Source organism: Pantherophis guttatus, chromosome 1 (assembly GCF_059756535.1).
Source record: "Pantherophis guttatus breed Tessera chromosome 1, ASM5975653v1, whole genome shotgun sequence".
Classification (NCBI taxonomy): Eukaryota; Metazoa; Chordata; class Lepidosauria; order Squamata; family Colubridae; genus Pantherophis; species Pantherophis guttatus.
Genome location: NC_142063.1, coordinates 180,223,884 through 180,246,405, shown reverse-complemented (window position 1 = coordinate 180,246,405; position 22,522 = coordinate 180,223,884). Strand labels below are relative to the sequence as shown.

The 22,522-nt window shown below is 41.8% G+C and overlaps 1 protein-coding gene across 35 annotated transcripts in view; it reads left to right on the top strand.

The window, feature by feature from the left end:
* HDAC4 (histone deacetylase 4) overlaps nucleotides 1-22,522 on the top strand; it is a 555,425-nt gene that overhangs the window by 209,679 nt on the left and 323,224 nt on the right. For 25 of the 35 annotated variants that reach the window (XR_015732045.1, XR_015732046.1, XR_015732040.1 and 22 more), the window contains 2 exons: nucleotides 16,103-16,253; nucleotides 18,296-18,416. Coding sequence is in view for 26 of the 35 variants with exons in the window: in XM_087885457.1 (XP_087741583.1) it covers nucleotides 16,103-16,253; nucleotides 18,296-18,416 (272 nt within the window). In the remaining 9 variants the exon portion in view is untranslated. The remainder of the gene's footprint in view (nucleotides 1-16,102; nucleotides 16,254-18,295; nucleotides 18,417-22,522) is intronic. The other 10 variants (XR_015732047.1, XR_015732048.1, XR_015732044.1 and 7 more) reach the window with 1 other exon arrangement.

Below are 22,522 nucleotides of genomic sequence, written 5' to 3'. Positions count from 1 at the left end.
GGGGGAGGGGACTTCTTCTTCTTCTGTACCTCTCTTTGAGGAACCTCTCATTGAGACCGAAGAGATCCCAGGGCCCAAGTTGTTCAGGGATGTTCTCACTAAGCAATGGCTCGCTCCTGCATCGGGGCCTAGACCCAATACACTGGACAAGCACATATATAACATGGCCCCGGAGTTTTCTTCCCTTCTACAGGTGCCCTTGGTTGATGCTCCTGTTGCAGCCCTTTCGGCCTCATTGTATACTGCGGGCCCTCCAGAGGAGAACCTCCGGCCGGAGGAACTCCGTCTGGAGCACGTATTGGTCAAGTCTCACCAAGCGTCTGCATGGGCAGTCAGATCTACAATGGCAGTTTCTTTCTTCAACCGGGCCTCCATTCTTTGGCTCAAGCAGCTACAAAAACATCTTCCAGTGTCTGACTCTCGCTCCCATCAGGACATTAACAAGGTACTGGCGGTATTAGAGTTTTCGGCCGATGCCACTTTGAATTCATCCAGGTTCACGGCTAAGGCCATGGGGGTGACTATCACGGCCCGTAGACTTTCCTGGCTCAGGCAATGGCAGGCAGACGCCAAATCTAAGTGGCGCCTGGCGTCATCCCCAAACACGTTCTGGTTCGGACGGACAATGTAGCTGCCAAGGCTCATGTAAACCGCCTGGGGGGGACCCGGTCTCGCCACCTTATGGAGGAGGCCGAGAGTCTGGGAGCCTGGGCGGAGTCTCACCTGAGGTCCCTCCGGGCATCTCACATATCGGGCGTGACAAACACCCAGGCGGACTGGCTCAGCCGGGAGTCGGTGGACCAGGGGGAGTGGGCACTCGACCCGGACCTGTTTCGGATGATCACCGACCGCCTGGGCCTCCCTGTGGTGGACCTCTTCGCCACTCGGACCAATCGCCAGACAGAGAGGTTCTTCTCTCGCTACCCGGAACCAGGGACAGAGGCCGTGGACGCAATACACAGCGACTGGCCGGCCGGCCTCCTCTATGCCTTTCCGCCTCTGCCCCTCATTCCCAAAGTCATCAGAAAGATGCTGTTCCTCCGGGCGGAGCTCCTGCTGATTGCTCCGTTCTGGCCCCGTCGGCCATGGTTCGCGGACCTCCAAGCCCTGTCCGTCTGGCATCCCTGGCGTCTTCCTCGTGACAAAGTGATTCTTCGTCAAGGGCCACTGCTCCACCTGGATCCGGCATGGCTTCAGCTAACCGCCTGGCGGTTGAGCGGAGCTTGCTGACAGCGGCCAGGGTTCCTTCTCGTGTCGCCAGCACCATCCAAGCGGCTCGACGCCCTTCAATGACACGAATTTACGACTCCACCTGGCGCTCCTTTGTGTCATGGTGCAACCGTCGCTCCATCGTCCCTACGGCGGCCTCCACGGTGCAGGTACTGGTGTTCTTACAGGACGGCTTTGAAGCGGGCCTGGCCCCTAACACGCTCCGCCGACAGGTCTCCGCCCTGTCCACCATTTTGTGTTGTGGTTCTAAACACCCCCTCTCGAGCCGTTCCCTTATCCGCCTCTTCTAACCTTCGCCCGGGGTCTATCCACAGATACCCTTCCTGGGATTTGCCCTTAGTGCTAGACGCCCTCACTAGGGCCCCCTTCGAGCCCCTAAGGTCAGTGGGCCTACGTTTCCTGTCTTATAAGGTCGCCTTTCTGCTGGCCATAACTTCGGCCAGGTGAATTTCAGAGTTGGCAGCCCTCTCCATCAGGGCTGATCTCTGTGTTTTTCATCCTGACCGGGTGGTACTTAGGTTAGACCCCACGTTCCTCCCTAAGGTGAATTCCCCTTACCACAGAGCACAGGAACTAGTCCTTCCGAATTTTTGTCCACGTCCCAGCCGGCCCTTAGAACGGGCCTGGCACTCCCTGGACGTGAGGAGGGCCCTTCGGATCTATATCCGTCGGACATCTGACTTCAGGAGATCGGAATCCCTTCTGGTCTCCTTCCAGCCATCCAGTATGGGCCAAAAAGTCTCGTCCATTACGGTGGGGCGTTGGATCAGGGCCACCATAGCCACAGCATATGGGTCCCAGGCATTGCCAGTTCCACCCCGGATCACGGCCCACTCCACCCGCAGTGCGGCCACCTCGGCTGCCTGGGCCACCCAAGCTTCCTTGGAGGAAATCTGCCAGGTTGCGGCCTGGTCGTCCCGACCCCTTTCATTAGACATTATCAACTAGACCAGTTTGCATCTGCGGATGCGGCATTTGGGCGTAGGGTTCTCCAACAGGTCCTCCAGTGGACCTCCTCATCGGCCAGGGCAAGTCCCTCCCTATAGTTCCAGGCTTTGGTATGTCCCATGGAAGATGACTACCAGACCCACGATCAATGAGAATGGGCTTTGTCTTACCTGAAAGCCCTTAATGATTGTGGTGGGTCCGGTGGTCAGCCCCGCCCTGTTTATGCCCTGGGCCGATTCGGTGGGGTCCTGGTGTCCTGTTTCCTTTCTTGCAGCTCACCGTGTAGGTCTGCTACAAATCATATCTCATCAGAAAGCTGGGAAGCTACAGGAAGGGAGGAGCTTCTCAGCTAGCAGACCCGATCCGACGTCATCGGATGAGCATACCCATGGAAGATGACCACCGGACCCACCACAATCAGAAAGGGCTTTCAGGTAAGACAAAGCCCATTTAGACTTCCCTCGCCCCCCTCTTCCTCCGTCTTCTCCTTGAGTTGGAGCCTCGCGGCGTGACCAAGGCTGAGGAGGGGTGGGATAGTAGCTGCACGGATCCCCTGGTGCCGCCCGTGTCACCTGCCCTGCAATAATGAAGCACTTTGCCAAGGAAAGCAGAGCAGCAGTGGATCTCCATGAGTGAGGAGCTGCGCTCTCCTCCAGTCCTCCTGGGGCAGCTTGCCTCCCCACTGGTGGCTTCTCCTTCTCCTGCCTGCCCCAGGAGCAGCCAGTCTGTTACCCAGTGAGAACGGCCTGCCACTACAGCCTGCCCCCGCCCTCTCTGCCCCGGCAGTTGCTCCTGGTGCTGCCGGAGAAGCGGCAGCATGACAACTGCTCTTGCTGGGGGCAAGGGGGTGGCGGTGGCAGGAGCAGCAGGCGGGGGCTTCCCTCCCTCCCTCCCTCTGGAGGCCTGGGGCTATGCTAGAAGTCTGCTCGGGCGGGGAGACAGGGAAGACCTGGACCGCCCATCCTTGCCACCACTGCCCCCTCGCCCTTGGCAGCGGTTCTCGCACAGCCGCTTCCCTGGCAGTGGCAGGAGCAGCTGGCAGGGGAGAGGGGATGGCGGCAGGCTGCAGCAGCAGACAGTTCGAGCCGGCTAAGAGGCAACGTTCTTCCTCCTGCCAGCCTCGAGCTCAGCTCCAGGCAGCATCCAGCCAGCCATACCTGGCCTCCCCCTGCGGCAGACCACGTGGATTCCAGGCAGCGCAACTTCGGGGCCTTTCCTCATGGTGGTGGTGACGAGGCAGGCAGGCAGCCAGGTGCACGGGAGCGACTGGCGGCAGCGCTCCTGGCTGGCAAAGGGCGGAGTCCCGGGGCTGCATGTGGGCAATGACGGCATGGCCGGTGCGCACGCGCACTAAGACATTAAGGCCAGCTGATCATTGCATGCGCACCAGTAACCAGCAGACTAGCTGGCTGGTGTGCATGCGTGCCCTGGAAGCCCGGAAGAAGAATGGGCGATGCCACGTGTGCCGGACGACATGGCTCTGCATGCCACTTTCGGCACGCGTGCCATAGGTTCGCCAACATGGACCTATAAGGTCCCTTCCGACTCTGTTAATTTGAATCAGAGAAGGAGATGAGTGGAAGACAGCCTTTAATTGCCGGCTTGGCAGCTTCCAATTAAAAGTCATGTCGTTTGGCCTGCAAGGGGCCTTGCAATCTTCATGCAGCTGATAAATGAGGTGCTACACGAGCACCTATATAAAGGGGTCCTAGTTTACCTGGGTTACATCCTCATATTCAGCGAAACTTTCAAGGAGCATATAAAGCTAGTGCTGAAAAACTCCTCACTGCAAAACTCTATGCGAAACTGTCAAAATGTGAATTCCATCAAACCACCCTAGATTACTTAGGCTATCAAATATCTAGTGGAGCGGTGGAAATGGACCCAGGAAAAGTGAAAGCGGTGCTAGATTGGCAGCCCCCATGCACCCGAAACAGCTTCAAAGCTTCCTGGGGTTCACAAATTTCTACAAAGAATTTATCCCAGTCTTCGCAGAAGTCGCCCTCCCCTTACAAAACTGTTAAAAACAGGACCTCCTTCCATAGCACCACAGCCGAACCAACCTCTCGCCTAGTCAATGGACTGTCAAAGAGTCTTTGAAAAATTAAAATGGCTCTTTGCCTATCCTCCAACACGAACGACCCAGAACCCGGAACGACAGTTCATCATCCAAGTGAATGCCAGCATCGTAGCCATGGGTGCTTCTACAGAAAGACAGCTCCTACCCTGTGCCTATGTGTCCAAGAAGCTCACCAAGACCAAAAGGAGGTGGGCCATTTGGGAGAAAGAAGCCTATACAGTCCGCTAGGCTATCCTCTCCTGGAGGAATTTTCTAGAAGGGGATAAAGTGCGTTTATGATTAGTCTGGACTAATCATAAAAACCTCAAAGCTCTAAAAAAACCCAGGAAATTATCTCCTAAACAAGTCTGCTGGGCACAGTACTTCAGGCAGTTTAAATTCGAGCTGAAGTACATCCCAGTGGGAAAGAATCTACTAGCTGATGCCCTATTGAGAAAACCCTGATTCAATAACCGCAGGGAAGATGTCCACGCTATCATTCCCCCCTTGCAATCAGTTGCACAAGTCACCACTAGTGGTCAAACCAGACAATAACCCGACCCTGGCCGTGACAAGCTGATAGCTGCACTGAAAACCATGCTTCCAGCTGACCCATGGTTTATAGATAATAAAGATACCTTGACCATGAGAGATGGACTGGCTTGGAAGGGATCTAAACTAAATGACCCACCAATCAGAGACTGGAAGTACTACAGCGCAGCCATGACTACTGATTGGCCGGCCTTTTTAGATTTTTAAAAACCCTGCACCTGGCTAGGAGGCAATTTTGGTGGCCGAAAATGAAAACTGATGTAGAGGATTACGTGAAAAGCTGTGCCACCTGTGCTGCCATAAACATGAGACCAGGGAAACCTCCTGGGCTCCTCCAGCAAGTAGCCAGCCCCAGCCGACCTTGGGAGAAGATTGCAATGGACTTTATAGTTGAACTCCCAGAGAGTGGGGGGGGAGGAATACAGTCATTTGGACAGTAATCAAGTTATTTTCAAAGCAAGCCCACTTCACAGCCTGTTTGGGGTTGCTGTCAGCGAAAAAGCTGGTGAAAATGTTCATCAAACAGATTTACCGACTGCACGGAATACCCTGCCGGGTCATCTCAGACCGAGGAGTCCAATTCACGGCTAGGTTTTGAAGGCAGTTCCTGAGTTCGGTCAGATCCACACAAGGACTTAGCTTGGCTTTCCATCTGAGTATGAACAGAGCTGCAGAATGAGCAAACGCAATGGTAGAACAATATATAAGATGTTATGTGGATTACCAACTGGGTAATCCACATAACTGGACGGACCTGCTGCCATTTGTTGAAGTGGCTTACAACAACAGCGTGCACAGTAGCACCAGATTAACCCCCTTCCAAATCACCAGCGGCATGGACTTTGAACCAATGCCCGAACTGCCCAGAGAACCTCCCTCCTCCATGACCCTGACAGAATGTATGGAATCGCTGAGGAAGGACTGGGGAAACACAAAAAAGGTGCTAGCAGAAGCTGCTGAGACATAAAAATCAGGCAGACAAACACTGATCTCTTTAACCTCCTTTCCATGTGGGAGATCGGGTTTATCTATCGACCAAATACATAAGACTAAAGATACCTAGAAAAAGTTAGATTTTTAAGTCCATTCTCAGTGGTGAAAGTGATTAATTCAATGACAGTTCAGCTTAACCTCCCCCACATTCTAGAGAAAGTGCATCCTGTTTTCCATTGTAGTCTGCTGAAACCAGCAGTTGGGTCTAGATTAAGACCTCAGACCAGGGTGGATTTGATTTAAATCAAATTGATTTAAATCACGATTTAAATCACGATTTAAATCACTATTCAGTAAGGCTTGATTTAAATCATAGTTTTCTACATAAAGACTAATTCTTGCTGGTATAACTTTAATATGCAAGTAGATGAAGATTTTTAGAATAACAACTTTTCATATTAGTTTTTTTATCCCCAGTTTAATAGGTTAATCATTCATATTTGAACAACTTTTCTGTTGTACTTAGGAAGGAGAAAAATAATCATTACCTTAATAATAACAATTTAAATAGATTTATTCAACTGAAACAATAACATTACAGCATATGTTATTTGCTTAAACAAACATCCATGTTTGTTAACTAATTTGGCTAAACAAAATATATATATATTTTAAGAAACTTAGACTGTCAGCCCAGCCTACACATGAAAAGCTTAAATACTGTCCTCTGTAGCTCACTCGTCATCTTCATCTTCTTCTTTGTTCATAATCTGGAAAAGAAAAACAAGCTTTCCTGCTTTATCGGGTCCCAAATGATTTCTCAATTTAGAATGAATGAGTCCAAAGGAAGAGAATATTCTTTCAACGCCTGCAGAAGAAGCTACTGCTGTTAAAAGTGAAATCATTACTTGAACAGTCTCTAAATCCAAGTGCTTAAGTGCTTCCACCAGTTCACTGGTGTGACTTTCTTTAAAATATCTTCAGCAAACATATATTTTATTTATTTATTTTATTTATTTGTTTTAATTTGTATACCGCCCTTCTCCAACAGGACTCAGGGCGGTGAACAGCCAGAATAAAACAGAACATACAAAATTTAAAAAACAATTTAAAAATAATTAAATATTTTTGGCCGCAATTTAAAACAAACCCAATTAAAATCAATTTAAAATTAACCAAAAACGATGGGGTCAAGCCAACCATTTCTTGAATGGTTCCCCCTTAGCTTTGAAGTTTATTATAGTTGGCATTACAGATGGATGATTGCTGGATACCCATTTCATAGCTAACTCCTCTTCCTCAGCACTTAAGTTTTGACCCTGATACTGGATATTGACAATATTTGCCAAAAAATGAGCTGGAGACAGTACTTGTCCCATTTGTTTTTTTAATGCTTGTAATTTAATTCTGTCCATGTGTAGTTCTGTTTTTAAGTGTTCACTCAGTTCCTTCCAAATTTCAACAGGATCAGCAATAAAACAGCTATTTTTCTGTATTTTGTTTAAAGCTTCAGAGATGGGTTTCATCATATGTTCAACATTTCTCTTAAACCCAATGTTGAGGATTTTGGCCGTGACAGTGCCATCTATTTTATCTCGATTTTCTTCACAAACTGTCATCAGAATAGGCCAGTTCTTGATATACTGCTCAAAACAGTCCACCACAGAGTTCCATATAACATCTTGGTTAGCTTGGTTCCACCCATCCTTTTCAGAGCTGCTGCAGCAAAATGATTGTTACGGAAGTATTTAGCAATTTCAACAACATTAGTCTTTATTTCTGGAACACTTAAGTCTTTGGCTAAGAGGTTCAGCAAATGAGCACTGCAACCATATGTTATTAGCTTTGTATTCCCTTCCTGCTCTTCTAAATTTCTTCTCATCTTGGATACATTTGCAGCATTGTCTGTGACCAAACTGCATACTAGACATTTGAATTTTTGTTCACATTATTATAGCTTTTACTGCCACTTCTTGTAAGTATTCTGCTGTGTGTGCATTTCCTGATGTATCAATTGTTTGTGCAAGGAAGACTTTCCCTTCTTCTGTTGTTATACAAGCACATACAATAGGATCATTGTGGACATTACTCCACCCATCAATACTTAGGTTAACAATTCTACCCTCCAGAGCTGTTGCACATTGCTCCATTTCTCTGTCATACACTTTATCCAGCAGTTTCCCTGCAACATCTGCTCTGCTGGGTGGACTGTATCCTGGTCTCAGTGACTGAACCATATTAATGAAATGTGGGTTCTCAGTCAGACGGAAAGAAGAGTTCATTGCATAAACAAACTGGGCAATTTTTTCATCAATTAACTCTTTTTCTAATCTGCTAGTTTTTATCACAAATTTATCTATGGTGGTTCCAGGAGGGAAGGGTTTTTTCTTTCTTTTAGGTGATAGTGATATGTGGCTGTGGGCATCTGATGATGATGATGCTAATGAAGCACTATCCTGGATGGATAACTCTGAAACTGTAGAACAGGAGGATGGTGATCTTGAAAGTGGATAGTTTCCAGAATCCATGAATTCCCCTAAAGAAAAAAGTCAATGCTGTTATATTATTGTTTATACAATTTCTGCTTATTGTACACAGCACTGCCCCAAAAGGAATATTTGCTTTTCTTCATAACTGTACCAAATGACAGTAACATGCAGTAATAAGAAATATAATTTTGCTCAAACATGACAGTTCAAGGCAGTCTTTAGAAATATGATTCAATAAAAATGTTTACCAACCTGAAGATCCTGCCTGTTCAAATGTGTTTCTTTGGTCATCTTCATCACAGCACTTCTCATGATGTTGCCTCATTCGGGCCACCAGGCCTTGCATTTCTTTGTTGCAGTGTTTGCAGTTTGCACGCATGCCTGCCTTACCGATAGGTAAAGGAACTTCATTAAAATATTGCCAAACTGAGTCTCTTTTACGGCCTGCTGCCATTATAGGTTTTTTCCTCCAAGGAAAGAATGTGATAAACCTCAGGTCATACACACAAAAAGATCCAAAGACTTGTCTGTCTGTAGCTGTGCAGTATTGTGCTCAGAAAGTTTCACTTTCATTTTGTACTGCTTGTCTGCTTGCCCCTTCCTCCTCACACTTAGTTTCACTTTCTTCTTGTGCAGATCTATTCCACTCCAAACAATCAGAAAAATATTGTTTCTATTCTATTCACTGAACTTCTTGAAACTTAGCACTGAAGGGGTTGATTCTGTATTCATAGGTTTGTAGAACAATAGGATTAAGGTCTTTTTCTCAACTCTGTTCATGTTATAACATTTTTGCTGTGAAGAAGAGGCATGTGATCTCTGCTGAGTCAAATTCAGTTTTGAGAACTGCAACAGTAAACCAAGCATCTGTGATAATATCTTGTAGGCAGAGAAACTGTCCAATAATCTTACAAAAACCTCTGGAAGAGCATTGTGAATGGATTAATGGAATTTATTTACCAAAAAAATTAAACATATCTTTCTTCTTTCTTTTCTTTTCTTTGATTTGTATACCGCCCTACTCCCGAAGGAATATACAGCCTTATTCTACATAATTAAAAAACTAATCTTTATTTCATGATGGAATAACCTTTGGATGGTAATATATTTTCCTCAAAAAGCATTTTATTTAAAAAAATCCGATTTAAATAAAAAAAAATCTGATTTTTTTGATTTTTTTAAAAAAATCATTGATTTTTATCCACCCTGCCTCAGACTAGACTACCTCCCAAACCTATGGTGGTGCAAGGAGAAACCCATTATGGAATAAAGAAGATTTTAGGCTCTAGATTATATAGAGGTCGACTGCAATATTTAGTTCATTGGAAAGGGTACCCTTTGTCTGAAGCTACTTGAGTTAAAAGCTGGGATTTAAAAACAGATTAGTAAAACAATTCCATGATAAATACCTTGATAAGCCAAAGGGTCCCCCTGTGGGGGGGGGAGAGGTGGTTAGTTTATTGAATTGACCCCCTGTGTTACTCTCGTTGCAGGACACAATCTTCTGATGGGAGCGGGGCTGTCAGGCCTGGAAGCCATATTTTGCATTGGGCCTTCTGGCTTGCCATATTTAGTACTGTGGGAAACTGGGAGGGGGGATTGCATGCAGCAAGGGAGATATATAGTCATAATAACATTCCTTTCTCAGAGAGTCAACAACAACTTGCCCTGCACCTGGGGGAGTGTGATTGGGAGGCATCTCCAGATGGGATAGTGCTTTGATTGGACCATGTGATGGACATGTGGGTGCTGGGCAGGGCCTGGACTTTCCTTTGGGTGGGTAAAATCTGGAAACTTTCAGATTCGGATTTTCCTAGATATGCCAATATGACATTTCAAATAAAATGGAACTTTGAGGAACTTCATGCCTCAGAGTCTTTTTTCGTTGTGGGTGTTACTTGGAACCCTGACACGCGAATTTGGTAAGTTCCCCTTCTATTCCCTCATCTAAGTCGTTTATGAAGATATTGAAGAGTACTGGAACCTTGTGCTTACTTTCCTCCATGTAGACGTAGACCCATTAAGGATTACTCATTGAGTATGGTTTGTCAGCCAGTTACAAATCCATCTGGTGGTGATGCTATCTATCAGGTCGGGTGTCAAACTTGATTTCATTGAGGGTTGCATCAGGGTTGTGTTTGACCTCAGAGGGTTGGGGTGATGGTGGTGGTCATGGTGGCAGTGGCTGGGGTGGCTGTGGCCATGGTAGGCGTTTGACACAGGTTCAAGATGCATTTTTCCCCTTCTTTCTTTCCACAGTTCTTTATTATAACTATTTTCCTATCCCTTCTACCAGATATTACTGGTATTTATTACTTATTTTTCATACTCCACTAAACTTTTTATTTCTAAAATTATACCCTATTATTTAATAGTAAATTGCTTTTCCAGGCAGAAAAGCTATTTATACTATTGCATTTTTATTACTCCACTAATAATAAAAATACAATAGCATAAATAACATGATAATACAAGATCTAACAGCAGGGGTAAATTTCCAGGAGAGTAAATAGAACTGGCTGTCAATTATAGGTTGTTGATTGTAGATTAAATGGATCTATAGTATGTAAAATCTGGCATTAAACTGTAATATTAACATAGGATATTGCTTGTTTTCTATCCAGATCAGGTACTTACTTGAGGCCACATAATTGTAATCCAGTCCAGTCCTCCTGCAGCACTCTGCTGGCTAAAAATGGGCTGCAGGAGGCCACCACATGGCCCATTTTCAGTATCCCGGCCTCCTGTAGCACTCTGCCAGCTGAAAACAGCAGAGTGCTGCTGGAGGCCAGGGAGGCTGAAAACACGTCATGCAGAGACCGCATGGGGCCTCCATACCACCCATCTTTGGCCGGCAAAATGCTTCTTGAGGCCGGGGAGGCTGAAAACGGGCTATGCGGAGGCTGCGTTTTTGGCCAACAGAGTGCTGCTGGAGGCTGGGGAGGCCAAAAACAGGCTGATATTTCCAGGCTGGCCTTGTGGGCTGGATTTTAGCACCAGATCCGACCTGCGGGCCTTGAGTTTGACACCGCTAATCTATCCCACTTTTTTCTAGCTTACCAAGAAGTAGATTGTGGTCTACTTTGTCGAATGTCTTTGTGAAGTCTAAGTATATTATGTCCACAGAATTTTGCTGATCTAATTTAGTCACTATGTTGAAAAATGAAATAAGATTGGTTTGGCATGATCTGTTTTTAACAAACCCATGCTGACTATAATTATTACTTTACTTGTTTCTAGATGTTGGCAGATCTGTTTTTTTTTTTTTTATTATTGAAAAAGTTTTCAAATACAAGTTTTTCCCCCTTTTCCCCCCCCTCCTCCCTAACCCCCCCTCACCACCACCCCCTCCCTGTGACGACTTCTTCACAACAATAACCTAATTCATAACTAATTTCATAATATTTTACCATTCCCTTACTCCCTCCTCTAAATACTGACCCTTAGCATAATATTATTATAACTCCCATTTTAGCAATAATCTGCCCTTTTTCTCCTCCGCCAAACCTATATCTATATATTATTACAACAACATTTCCTACTTTAACATTTAATCTTTTATATATATTAATATAACATTTCAAAGCAGCCTTATCCCTACATCCAAATTTAACATTTATTCAATTCTATCCATTTCCTCCACTCCCCTAAATATATCACTTAAAAATCCCTTTGCTTAAACTAATCAGTCAATAAACTAACCTATTTCCACCCAGTTTCCTACAAAGTTACCATGCACTACAATTCTAAATATAATCCACTGCCCACTCTACTAAAATATATATATATCTATGTATACATTCCATTATATAAAAAGAAAAAAGACAATGACTTTAAGTTTATAATCCATATAATATCTTCTGTAATATCTTTCCACTGGATTGTTAAATCCTTCGTCCATAATAGGGTAACATAGCATCCTGGTGCAACAGTTTGTTCAAAATCCTCAATCATCTTCTGCCCCCATCAGTAATGAATATCCTCATATATATATAAAAGTAAAAACAACCACCCGAGTGACATTATAATTATATTCCATATAGTTGTAATTGTGGCTTTCATCAGGATTATTAATTCCCATCATCCTAGTGGGTAACAACCAGATCTTCTGCATGCCCCAGCGTGACTCTCTTGCCTTGTAACTCGAAATAGTTATAATATATTTATCGGTAAAAGAAATCCAAAGTAGATGATTCAAATCCAACAATGTAAGGCTCTTTTCACATCCCAAAATCACGGCATTGCAGAGGTCTGCCACTATCCTCAAGATGATATTAAGCAATAGTTCGCCTCCACTATCTTTTCACATATTCATTCTTTTTTTAAAGTCCCTGGCTTCACTGTTGCTTGATTTAGAAACTACTATTTCTATGGGATCTGTTTCTTTTTCCCTTTTTCTTTTGTGGGTTTAATTTCCATCCTGGTTTCCTTCCTACAAGTTGTGTATCAACTGTTCGATTTTCATTCTGTTTTATAAATTGATCTTGTTGGTTTTGTTTTGATATCTCATATTTCTTTTCTATCACTTGTATGTCAACTGGTTGGTTTACGTACTTGTCTGTGACTTGATAATTCATCACGTTGGAATCGGATGACACTGCTCTCATATTTATAGACAATCCAGCTGGGGTATCCAGGGAATCCAAAGACAATTTATCTACCACAGCCTCTGTAATTTGATATTTTCCCTTTGTTTCCAACTCCTTTTGCTTGTCCTGTATTATGCCTAAAGATGTTAAATTCATTTTCAAAATTTTTTGATAAAATTCTCCCGCTTTTTCAACAGTATTCAGTTGGTATCTTTCTCCTTGATATCTCAATATTAAACCAATTGGAACATCCCACCTAAATAGGATATTTCTTTTTTTTAACTCAGTCACTAGAAAACCAAATTTCTTCCTCTCCGTTAACATCTTAGGCGGGAGCTCTTTAAAAATCCAAATCTTTCTTCCACAAAATTGCAAAGTAGAGTTAAAGGAATTCTGCACAATATTATTCCTAATTTCTTTATCCGTAAAATAAATCACCACATCTCTAGGCAATTGCCTTTGCTTTGCAAACCAGGAGTTTATTCTATAAATTCTGTCAATCCTGCAAAACACTTCATCAGGTTGAAGCTTTAAAATCCCAGCCAGAATCTCAGAAGATATTTTCCTTAAGTCATCTCTGTTATTTTCCTGCAGACCTCTCAGTCTAATTGCATATTCTGTAAAATTATGTTGGATCATTAAAACTTCTCTTTCAATCCTCTGTTGTACATTTTCTTCATTACCAGTCTTTTGATCAGCCTCCATTTTGGGTTTGTCTTCTAAACTATTATCCTGAATGTTTATCAAATCCTTTTTAATTTTTTGGATCTTATCATCCAAATTATCCTCAGTTTCTTTCATTTTAGACTCTAATAATTTAGTATTTGCATCCAACTGAATCATAAAGTCTGCTAAACCATTAGCTGTTTTTAAAATCTTTCGATCCAAAAAGTCAAACTTAGATTTCACCAATTCACCAATTTCTTTAATTTCCTGCTTAAATTTTTCAAGTTGCTGATTCACAATCTCATCCCTTCTTACAATCTCCTCTAGGAAAAATTCTATTATATTAAAATCAGGTTTCTGAGACTGGAGAGTTAGAACTTGTTCATGTAATTTGTTAATGGGGGAATCCCCCCCCCACTGCCTGTTTGTCTAACTTTATAAGTCTCAGTGCCATTTTTCCACCCAGACAAGATTTACTGGAAAAGAAAAAAAAAACTTTTTTTTCCCAACCAAGATCAATATCAGATCTCCAGGAGAAGAAGAAAAAAAAAAAAAAAGGGAACACGAGAGTGAGGTTTTGCCTTCAGTTGCAACCAGAAGTATTCATTCCGCTACTTTGTAATAGAAAACGGAAGGACTTTCCCTTTCAGCCTCTCTTCAAGCCGCGGCAGTCGCCATTTTAAAAATCTTTTTTCCTTTCCTTCTTAAGTAGCTTCAGTAACTTTTATAAAATAAGTAAAATACTTGCGCTTCAGGATCAGAGGTCCAGCTCACGTCTTCTTTAATTAATTTATCAAGTTAGCAGGCTTGCTTTTGCCACCTAGTTCCGCATGTAGCAGAGATCTCCCAAAGCCCGGAGCATCGGCTGGGGATATGGGGAGTCTCTTCCGCTCCGTCCCAAAAGTAAATAAAAAACTTTTGGGATTAGGCAGAGAGCTCTACCCACCCCAGCCGGCTCTATCTCCGTTTCCTCATGGAAACGGAGTTTTTTCGAGCCGCCATTCCGCTGTAAAGGCGGCTCTTACAGGCAGTGGGTTTGACGATCCCGAAGGAGCGTCTGGCGGCGACAAACAGCAAACCGGAAGTCCCCGGCAGATCTGTTTTTTAATTATCTTTTCCAGTATCTTCCCGTGTATTGAGGTTAGGCTGATTGATCAGTAGTTTTCTGGGTCTGTTTTTTCCCCTTTTTTGAAGATGGGAACCATATCAGCTCTTTTCCAGTCCTCTGGTAGTTCCCCGCTGCTCCAATGTGTCTGTTGATGGAATTGCTTGTGGAGTGTCAGGCTTTGATGAACTCATGAGCATGGTAAATGGTAGCATGGCCAACAACAAACAGCACCAGTTCGTTTGGAGCAACACAAATATCATCGGCCACGCTACCATCCGCTATGCTCTTGATCAGTGTTTCCCAAACTTGACCCTTTGAAGATGTATGGACTTCAACTCCCAGAATTCCTCAACCAGGCATATTGGTTGAGGAATTCTGGGAATTGAAGTCCATACATCTTCAAAGGGTCAAGTTTGGGAAACACTGCTCTTGATGTACAATCAGCCTATGAACCCCACAGAATCCAAATAAACCACACAGCCAACCAGAGATAGCACTGATTCTCAATCAACCCTTGCAAACCCTCTACCAGCAGTTCACTTCCCAATGACCTTGACCCAGGAGTGAAATGCTCCTGGTTTGGATCGGATCGCCCGATCCAGTAGCGATGGAGGCGGGTGGTTCAGAGAACCGGCAGCAAAAATCCCTGAACCCCCATGCCCAGCTGAGCCACGCAATCAGAGGCTTTTTTTTTTTTTTAAAGCATTTTTTCTACAACTTCTTCGGCCAAAAAAATGCTTTTAAAAGTAAAAAAAAAGCCTCTGATGATCGTGTGGCTCAGCTGGGATCGTCAGAGGCTTTTAAAAACATTTTTTTACAACCTCTTCAGCTGAAAAGGTTGTAGAAAAAATGTTTTTAAAAGAAAAAAAACCTCTGCTGATCAGGCAACTCAGCTGGGATCGTCAGAGGCTTTTAAAAACATTTTTTTAACCCCCTCTTTCGCTTTTACATTTCACCACTGCCTTAAACTGATGTAGTCTCCTTATCACAAGACCCATCACAAGTCTCACTGATGACTCACAGCTGACCCATCAGAAGACTCTCACTTGATGCACTCACACCTGAAGCCCTTATAAACAGAAGAAGACTGACACTGATATCCCCCAAACTCTGCTGAAGATGATACCTAGCATGGTAACATTCGGAAACTAACCCACAACCTCGGAGAAGGAACCTTCACCCTCATTATACACCTGAGCTACAGATATTTGCCCTTATTGCAAAGTTGAATACTATAATTCTGCTTCTGTTTTGTAGAAGTTATGGAATTTTTAAATTATGGTGATTTTTTAAAAAACAATTTATGATACAGAATTATGTTGCAAAATACTGTTTAGTATGCTTGCCAGAATCTATGGTGTGATATTATCTTTTCTTCATTTTCTCCCTTGGTTTCTTATTTAGAAGGTAATTTTGTCCTTGATTTAAAATGCTTTATTTTTACAGGTAGTAAGATGACATTTTAAGTACTTGAGTGGTTAAGGATCGTGTTCATTTTTACCTTCCCTCTATTTTCTTGGCTTAACAGCAGCAGCAGGAGATTTTAGCAATGAAACATCAACAGGAACTATTGGAACACCAGAGAAAATTAGAACAGCATCGGCAGGAGCAAGAGTTGGAGAAACAACACAGGGAACAGAAGCTCCAGCAGCTTAAAAACAAAGAGAAAGGAAAAGAAAGTAAGTAAAAGCATGCTAGGTATTATGGTTATGTAATAGACATATTTCTCTACAACAAAAATATCAAAAAAAAACCTTGTATTTCATTGACTGCTTAAAGTTCATTGAGAACTTAAAATGGAACTTAGAACTAAGAAGAAATTTCCTGACAGAACAATTAATCAGTGGAACAACTTGCCTCCAGAAGTTGTAAATGCTCCAACACTGGAAGTTTTTAAGAAGAGATTGGATAACCATTTGTCTGAAGTGGTGTAGGGTTTCATGTCTAAGCAGGGGGTTGGACTAGAAGATCTCTAACGTCCCTTCCAACTATGTTATTCTAGTTCTATTTCTATTGAGAAGAACTTAAAAAGTTTTCTGCTGTGAATGGAGATTCTGCTGATTTCTTGGTTGCAACAAATAAATATAAATAAAAAAATATATTTGCAACTTAGATATTTGTAATCTTCCTATTAAGATTTCAGATTTTATATTCTATGTTTTGTATTTTACTCTGTTCTTTTTTGTTAAAATATGATGTGAATAGTCCATACAATAAATAATAAATCACAGTGAAAACATTGCGAGGATTATGATACTTTATCGGATTTCCTTCATTACTTTCAATATTTTATCATTTTTGTTTAGCTTTGTTCCCATACTTTATAGGTCCCTTTTACCTATTGCTGTAAGACACCAGCCCTGAGGGGATATTGTTCTTGCCTTTTCTAGTTTGATAAGGGCAGTTGGACTGAATGCTGTGCATATTGACAGAACCTCACACCTTAAATGTGTTGCAGATGATCAACCATGTTTTCAATTTCATTCATGTATTTAAAAGCCACCACTTTGTGTTACCAAGTCAATCAAAGAGCCTTGGTAGTACAGTGGTCTAAAGCACCCTGTTATTAAGAACAGCTGCCTGCAATTACTGCAGGTTCGAATCTCGCCAGGCTCAAGGTTGACTCAGCCTTCCATCCTTTCTAAGGTAGGTAAATTGAGGACCCAGTTTGTGGGGGCAATAAGCTGACTTTGTATAACTATACAAAAGTATGAAGGCTATTGCTTAGCCCATTGTAAGCTGCCCTGAGTCTCCGGAGAAGGGCGGCATATAAATCAAATTAAAAAAAAATAAAAAAATCAAACTTTGCAGTTTCAACTGTCATTCCAATATTATGGATATTTGTAAGAAATATAGGAACAGACCTTCTAACTTTTGCATTCTGCAACATTGAATGTTCATAATTGACAAACATTCTGCTACTAACTTAATTTTTATGTAGGCATTACAGAATCATATGCATGGTAGATTTCTGGGACTCTGGTGATTGAGAAAGGCTGGAAATTGCACATTTTGGATAGATGATTAAAATTCTTAGAGATATTTACATATAGTCTTCTATATACAATCGGTCACTTAATGGCCTTTCAAAGATGCAACAGACCCATCCCCTTCCAAAAGCTACATATGAACCTCTTCAAACATGGAGTGGCTGCAGCTCCCCCATGGTTGTTTACCTTTCCGACCGATCACAGGGACGCTTACAGGAATACAGAAAATTATGTTTCTAAATCAGAAATATAGCAAAAGAGAGAACTCAAAATTCATTCCTGCTTTACATGCCATGTTTTCTATTTAATAAACCAAATTATTTATATAATAATAATTATATAGAATTGCTCAAATAAAATGAAGGAAAATGAACTATTTTTAAGACAGATTTTTTTCTGTACATAAGCTGATGTGACAAAAAAATCAATATGTAGAAATCCTCCATTTTATGAATGCTTACTTAAACAAAAGCTAAATAACTTCTGTAAGTGCTGAATAATTTTATTCCTGAAATCTTACTTAACTGATCTTCTGCTTATAGGAAGAAGATAAACATAATTATCTATTTTCAAGTACTGGTTCTAATTCTGTACCCATTTCACATTATAAAAATATTGTTGATATTGTTGATATTAATATTGGAAAGGTTAAAAATTTCAGATAACTCTTTGAGACTTAATTCATCAATTTTATGTAGTTATATCTATTTTCTTTCGGTTTGGTATTTTAGGTGCAGTGGCAAGTACAGAAGTAAAAATGAAATTGCAAGAGTTTGTTTTAAATAAAAAAAAGGCTTTGGCTCAGCGAAATCTCAACCACTGCATTTCCAATGATCCTCGTTTCTGGTATGGGTAAGCATTACCACTATCCTAGGCTTCCCATCATTCTTGTAAATGGATAATAGATGACAAATGAGGGTTTTACTTTATGAACACTGCAACTTTAAAAGCCAATTGAACTCACAGGTAGCATGTAGTTTAAATAAAATATATCCTTAGTTTTTTGAGGAAAGGGGATGATAATATGATACTGACTTGATGAAAGTACTGTGTTTCCCTGAAAATAAGACCCACCCCGAAAACAAGCCCTAGCTTGATTTTTTTGGGGTGGGCCTAATATAAGCCCAACCCCGAAAATAAGCCTGGGGGATGGGCGTGGACAGCATGAGAGTCAATGAGAGTGCGGGGCCAATGGTGTTCATCATACTGTGTGGCTGCCTGACTCACTGGAGGCTTGCGGGAGGCTTGTGCATTAGCACCGGCAGCAGGCAGAGGCATGGGGGATGGGAGAGGCTGGTGATCCTGAAGCCCTGCACATGTGCCTGCTTGGTGCAGCCGTAGGCAAGCCAAGAGATTGTGGGATGGAGTGGGCAGCACATTGGGATCTCCTCTGCCTGGCTCTGCTGCGCACTTTTCACCCAGAGGGAGACAAAGCTTTGTGTGCTTCCAAAGGGAACATTTTGAAATGGAGCTCCGTTTCAAACCATTCCCTTTGCAAGCATACAAAGCTTTGAGTCTCCATCATTTTTCCATCCAAGCAAAAAGTGTTTGTTCACCTATGGGTTGCTTGCGAACAGAGCAAATTTGCTTCATTCCCAAGCACCACATAGATGACCAAGCACTTTTCGCCCGGACGGAGAAATGAGCTAATCGCTCCATTTCAAAGTGTCCCCTTTGCAACTCTTTCTCAGCCCTAGGAAAAGGACAGTGGCAACTTCTGAAAATGTTGCCAAAAAAAACTTGCATGGATCTGCCAAGAATTGCAAGGAATCAAGACTGATTGAAAGTAACAGCAGCAAGAATGGCAACAAAATAAAAAGGGTTTATTATCTAATGGTACTTTGCAACTCTTATGTGCTACTGCACAAAATTTTACAATACTGTATTTTATAGAAGAATTGCTGTCACAAAATAAGAAAAGCAAATACCATTTACTTGAGCAGCCTGTATTCAGAATTGAAAAAATAAAAGCAGTGCAAGTATCTCTGTAGAAGTGTCACTACAGCACAGCTCAGTTGCCTCAACTTCTTCATCACCATGGCATAGAGGCATCAGCATTCCAAGCGGCGAAGTTATTTTAACAATAAGAAGGAAAACACTACAGTGAGCCCAAAGTAAAGACTCTTCTGTGAGCAAAGACGAAAACTTTTGTAGCACATTTGACTATCAATCTGTACTTCCTGCTTTTTGATAAGGAAAGATTGGAGAATCTTTTAATTTATTGTTTTACGTTATGCTCTGCTATTCCCAAGAGTACTCAGTATTTATAGTACTTTTTAATTAGTTCTGGAGTGATTTAGTTATCTCTAAAGTCTTCTCTAATTTTAGATGAAAGATCAAATCCATAATCTTCCTTTCATGGATGACCATTGAAAGAGGACTTCCATATTACAATAGACAAGTTAGTTAGACATATCTCCATTAAAATGTCATTCCTTGTGTTCTGGGGATAACACTCTCCCACTGAGATGCATTACTGCTAATGGCAGTACTATGCCAAAAACCAGAATTTTTAAATTATTCTTAACTGCCTGAATAAATGGATTCCAGCCTTTTCCCATGGGAATTTTTTTTACTTTACTAGTTTTTTGTGCTGCCTGTTTTGGTTTAAGAGCTCTTGAACTGTGATTGCACTATTGGCATTATATCCAGCAATTAGCTGATCAGACTAGGATCTTGACTGTCAGAATTGTTCGTTATGAAATGTTGGATATTATTGGCTCAGATATTTTTGTAACTCCTATATTAAAATCCTATCCACTTTAGTAAACAGTGCATCCAAGGGAGTTTTCAGCTATCAGTGAAAGACAAATATGCTGGAAAATAAATGACTTATCAGACTGAACAGATCTCTGCATGATTTTCCAGCTGATAATATGATGGGTTGGAATAAGTCCTCATTTAATTGTGAAGGAAATAATTTAAACATGTAGTGACTATTAGATAAAAAATAACTTCAAAAGAGTACACGAAATACAGACTTCATAAAAGCTCTTTTACATATTTTATCAAAGAATATGCTTAGATACGTACCCATAACATTATTACCTTTCAGGGAAAGTGCTGTGTGCAAAATGCAGAAAAGACTAAAAAGCAGTAAACAGATTTAAAGAGATTAAAGGCAGACAATGACTGAAAAGAAATATCTACTCTTATTTCATCTAGTTTATCTCAGCACATTCACAGTGTATCTTTATACCTTTCTATCTTTGCAAATAATCTTTTTCCTATGTCCACATTCTGACATCTTTTTATTTTTTAATTTATTTTATTTTTTATCCCATCTTTATTATTGTTTATAAATAACTCAAAGTGGTGAATGTACCTAATACTCCTTCCTATTTTCCCCACCATCATCAACCCTGTGAAGTGGGTTAGAGAGAGAATGATACGAGACCGCCTTCTGCCACCAATAGCCTCCCACCGGCCAGTTCGCTCGCACAGAGAGGGCCTCCTCAGGGTGCCGTCGGCCAGACATTGTCGGCTGGCGACCCTCAGGGGGAGGGCCTTCTCTGTGGTGGCACCTGCCCTCTGGAACGACCTACCCCCAGAGATACGCACGATACCAGACCTCCGGACTTTTCGTCGGACCCTGAAAACACATCTATTTCATCTAGCCGGGCTGGCTTGATCCCATCCTTGTGGTTTTAATTTGTAATTGGTTTTAACTGGGTTGTTTTAAATTGATGGCCAAAATTATTTAATGTCTTTTAAACTGCTTTTAAATTTTTTTTTTTTTTTTTTAATACAATTTTTATTGATTTTTTTTTTTTACACAAATAAAATATAATAACAATTCTGTTTAACATCGGATTCGCAGTGTTTATACATATATACATGAATAAGTGTCTGGTGTCATTTATACTATACATTTCTAATTGATATCTGCACCTTTTATTTCTTCCTTAATTCTATCATTTATCCATTCGTACCATCTTCCCCACACAGTATCATAGTCAGAATTTTCATCATCATTTATCTCGTGAGTTAATTTACTTATCTCTGCACACTCTAATATTTTATTAATTATAAGGTCATCTGGTGGTAGGTCTTTCTTTTTCCAGTATTGGGCGTATGCTAGTCTGGCAGCTGTAGTTATATGTATTAGGAGGTGGACCTTTTCCTTTCCGTACCCTTTCTTTACCATTCCCAGGAGAAATATTTCTGGGTTCAGATCAATGTCTTCTTTAAGTATGTCTTTCAACCATCTCCAAATTTTGCTCCAGTACTTTTTTGCTTCGGGGCATGTCCACCATGTATGAAAGAAGGTGCCATGACCATGGCCACATTTCCAACAATTTGGCTGCGCATTGGGGAACATCTTTGCTAGTCTTGCAGGTGCCAAATGCCACCTATGAAGCATTTTGTAGTGATTTTCCTTATATGTGGCTGCTCTAGTTAATTTATAATTTTTATTCCAGGCTTCTTCCCATTCATTAAAGTTCAAACTGTGTCCAATATTTCTCTCCCATGCTCTCAATTGATTTCTAATTATATCCTCGTCTCTGTCTTCCTCTAATAAATAGTTATACAGCTTGGCCAACGCTTTTTTCCCTGGTCCCATCAAAATTTTGTCTAGTCCCTTATATCCTAATTCTAAGCCATACTCTTCTTTATCTTTCTGGTATCTTGATTTTATTTGCAGATAAGTCCACCAATCTAAGATTATACCTTGATCTCTCAGGGCTTCATTTGATTTAATATTTCCCCCTCCATCGATAATATCTTTGTATCTGCACAATTTCTCCATTCCCCACCTGTTGGGGTAAATCATTGCCTCTACCGTGGAAAGCCAGTTTGGGACTTTTGAATAATATCTCTGCCTAATTCCCACCCACGTTTGTATTAGGGAGTCTCTAATTTTATGCCTGTGGAAGTAGGTTTTCTTTTTATTGTCTTTGTCCCATAGATATGCATGCCACCCTTTCTGTAGGTCATGTCCTTCTATCACTAAGATT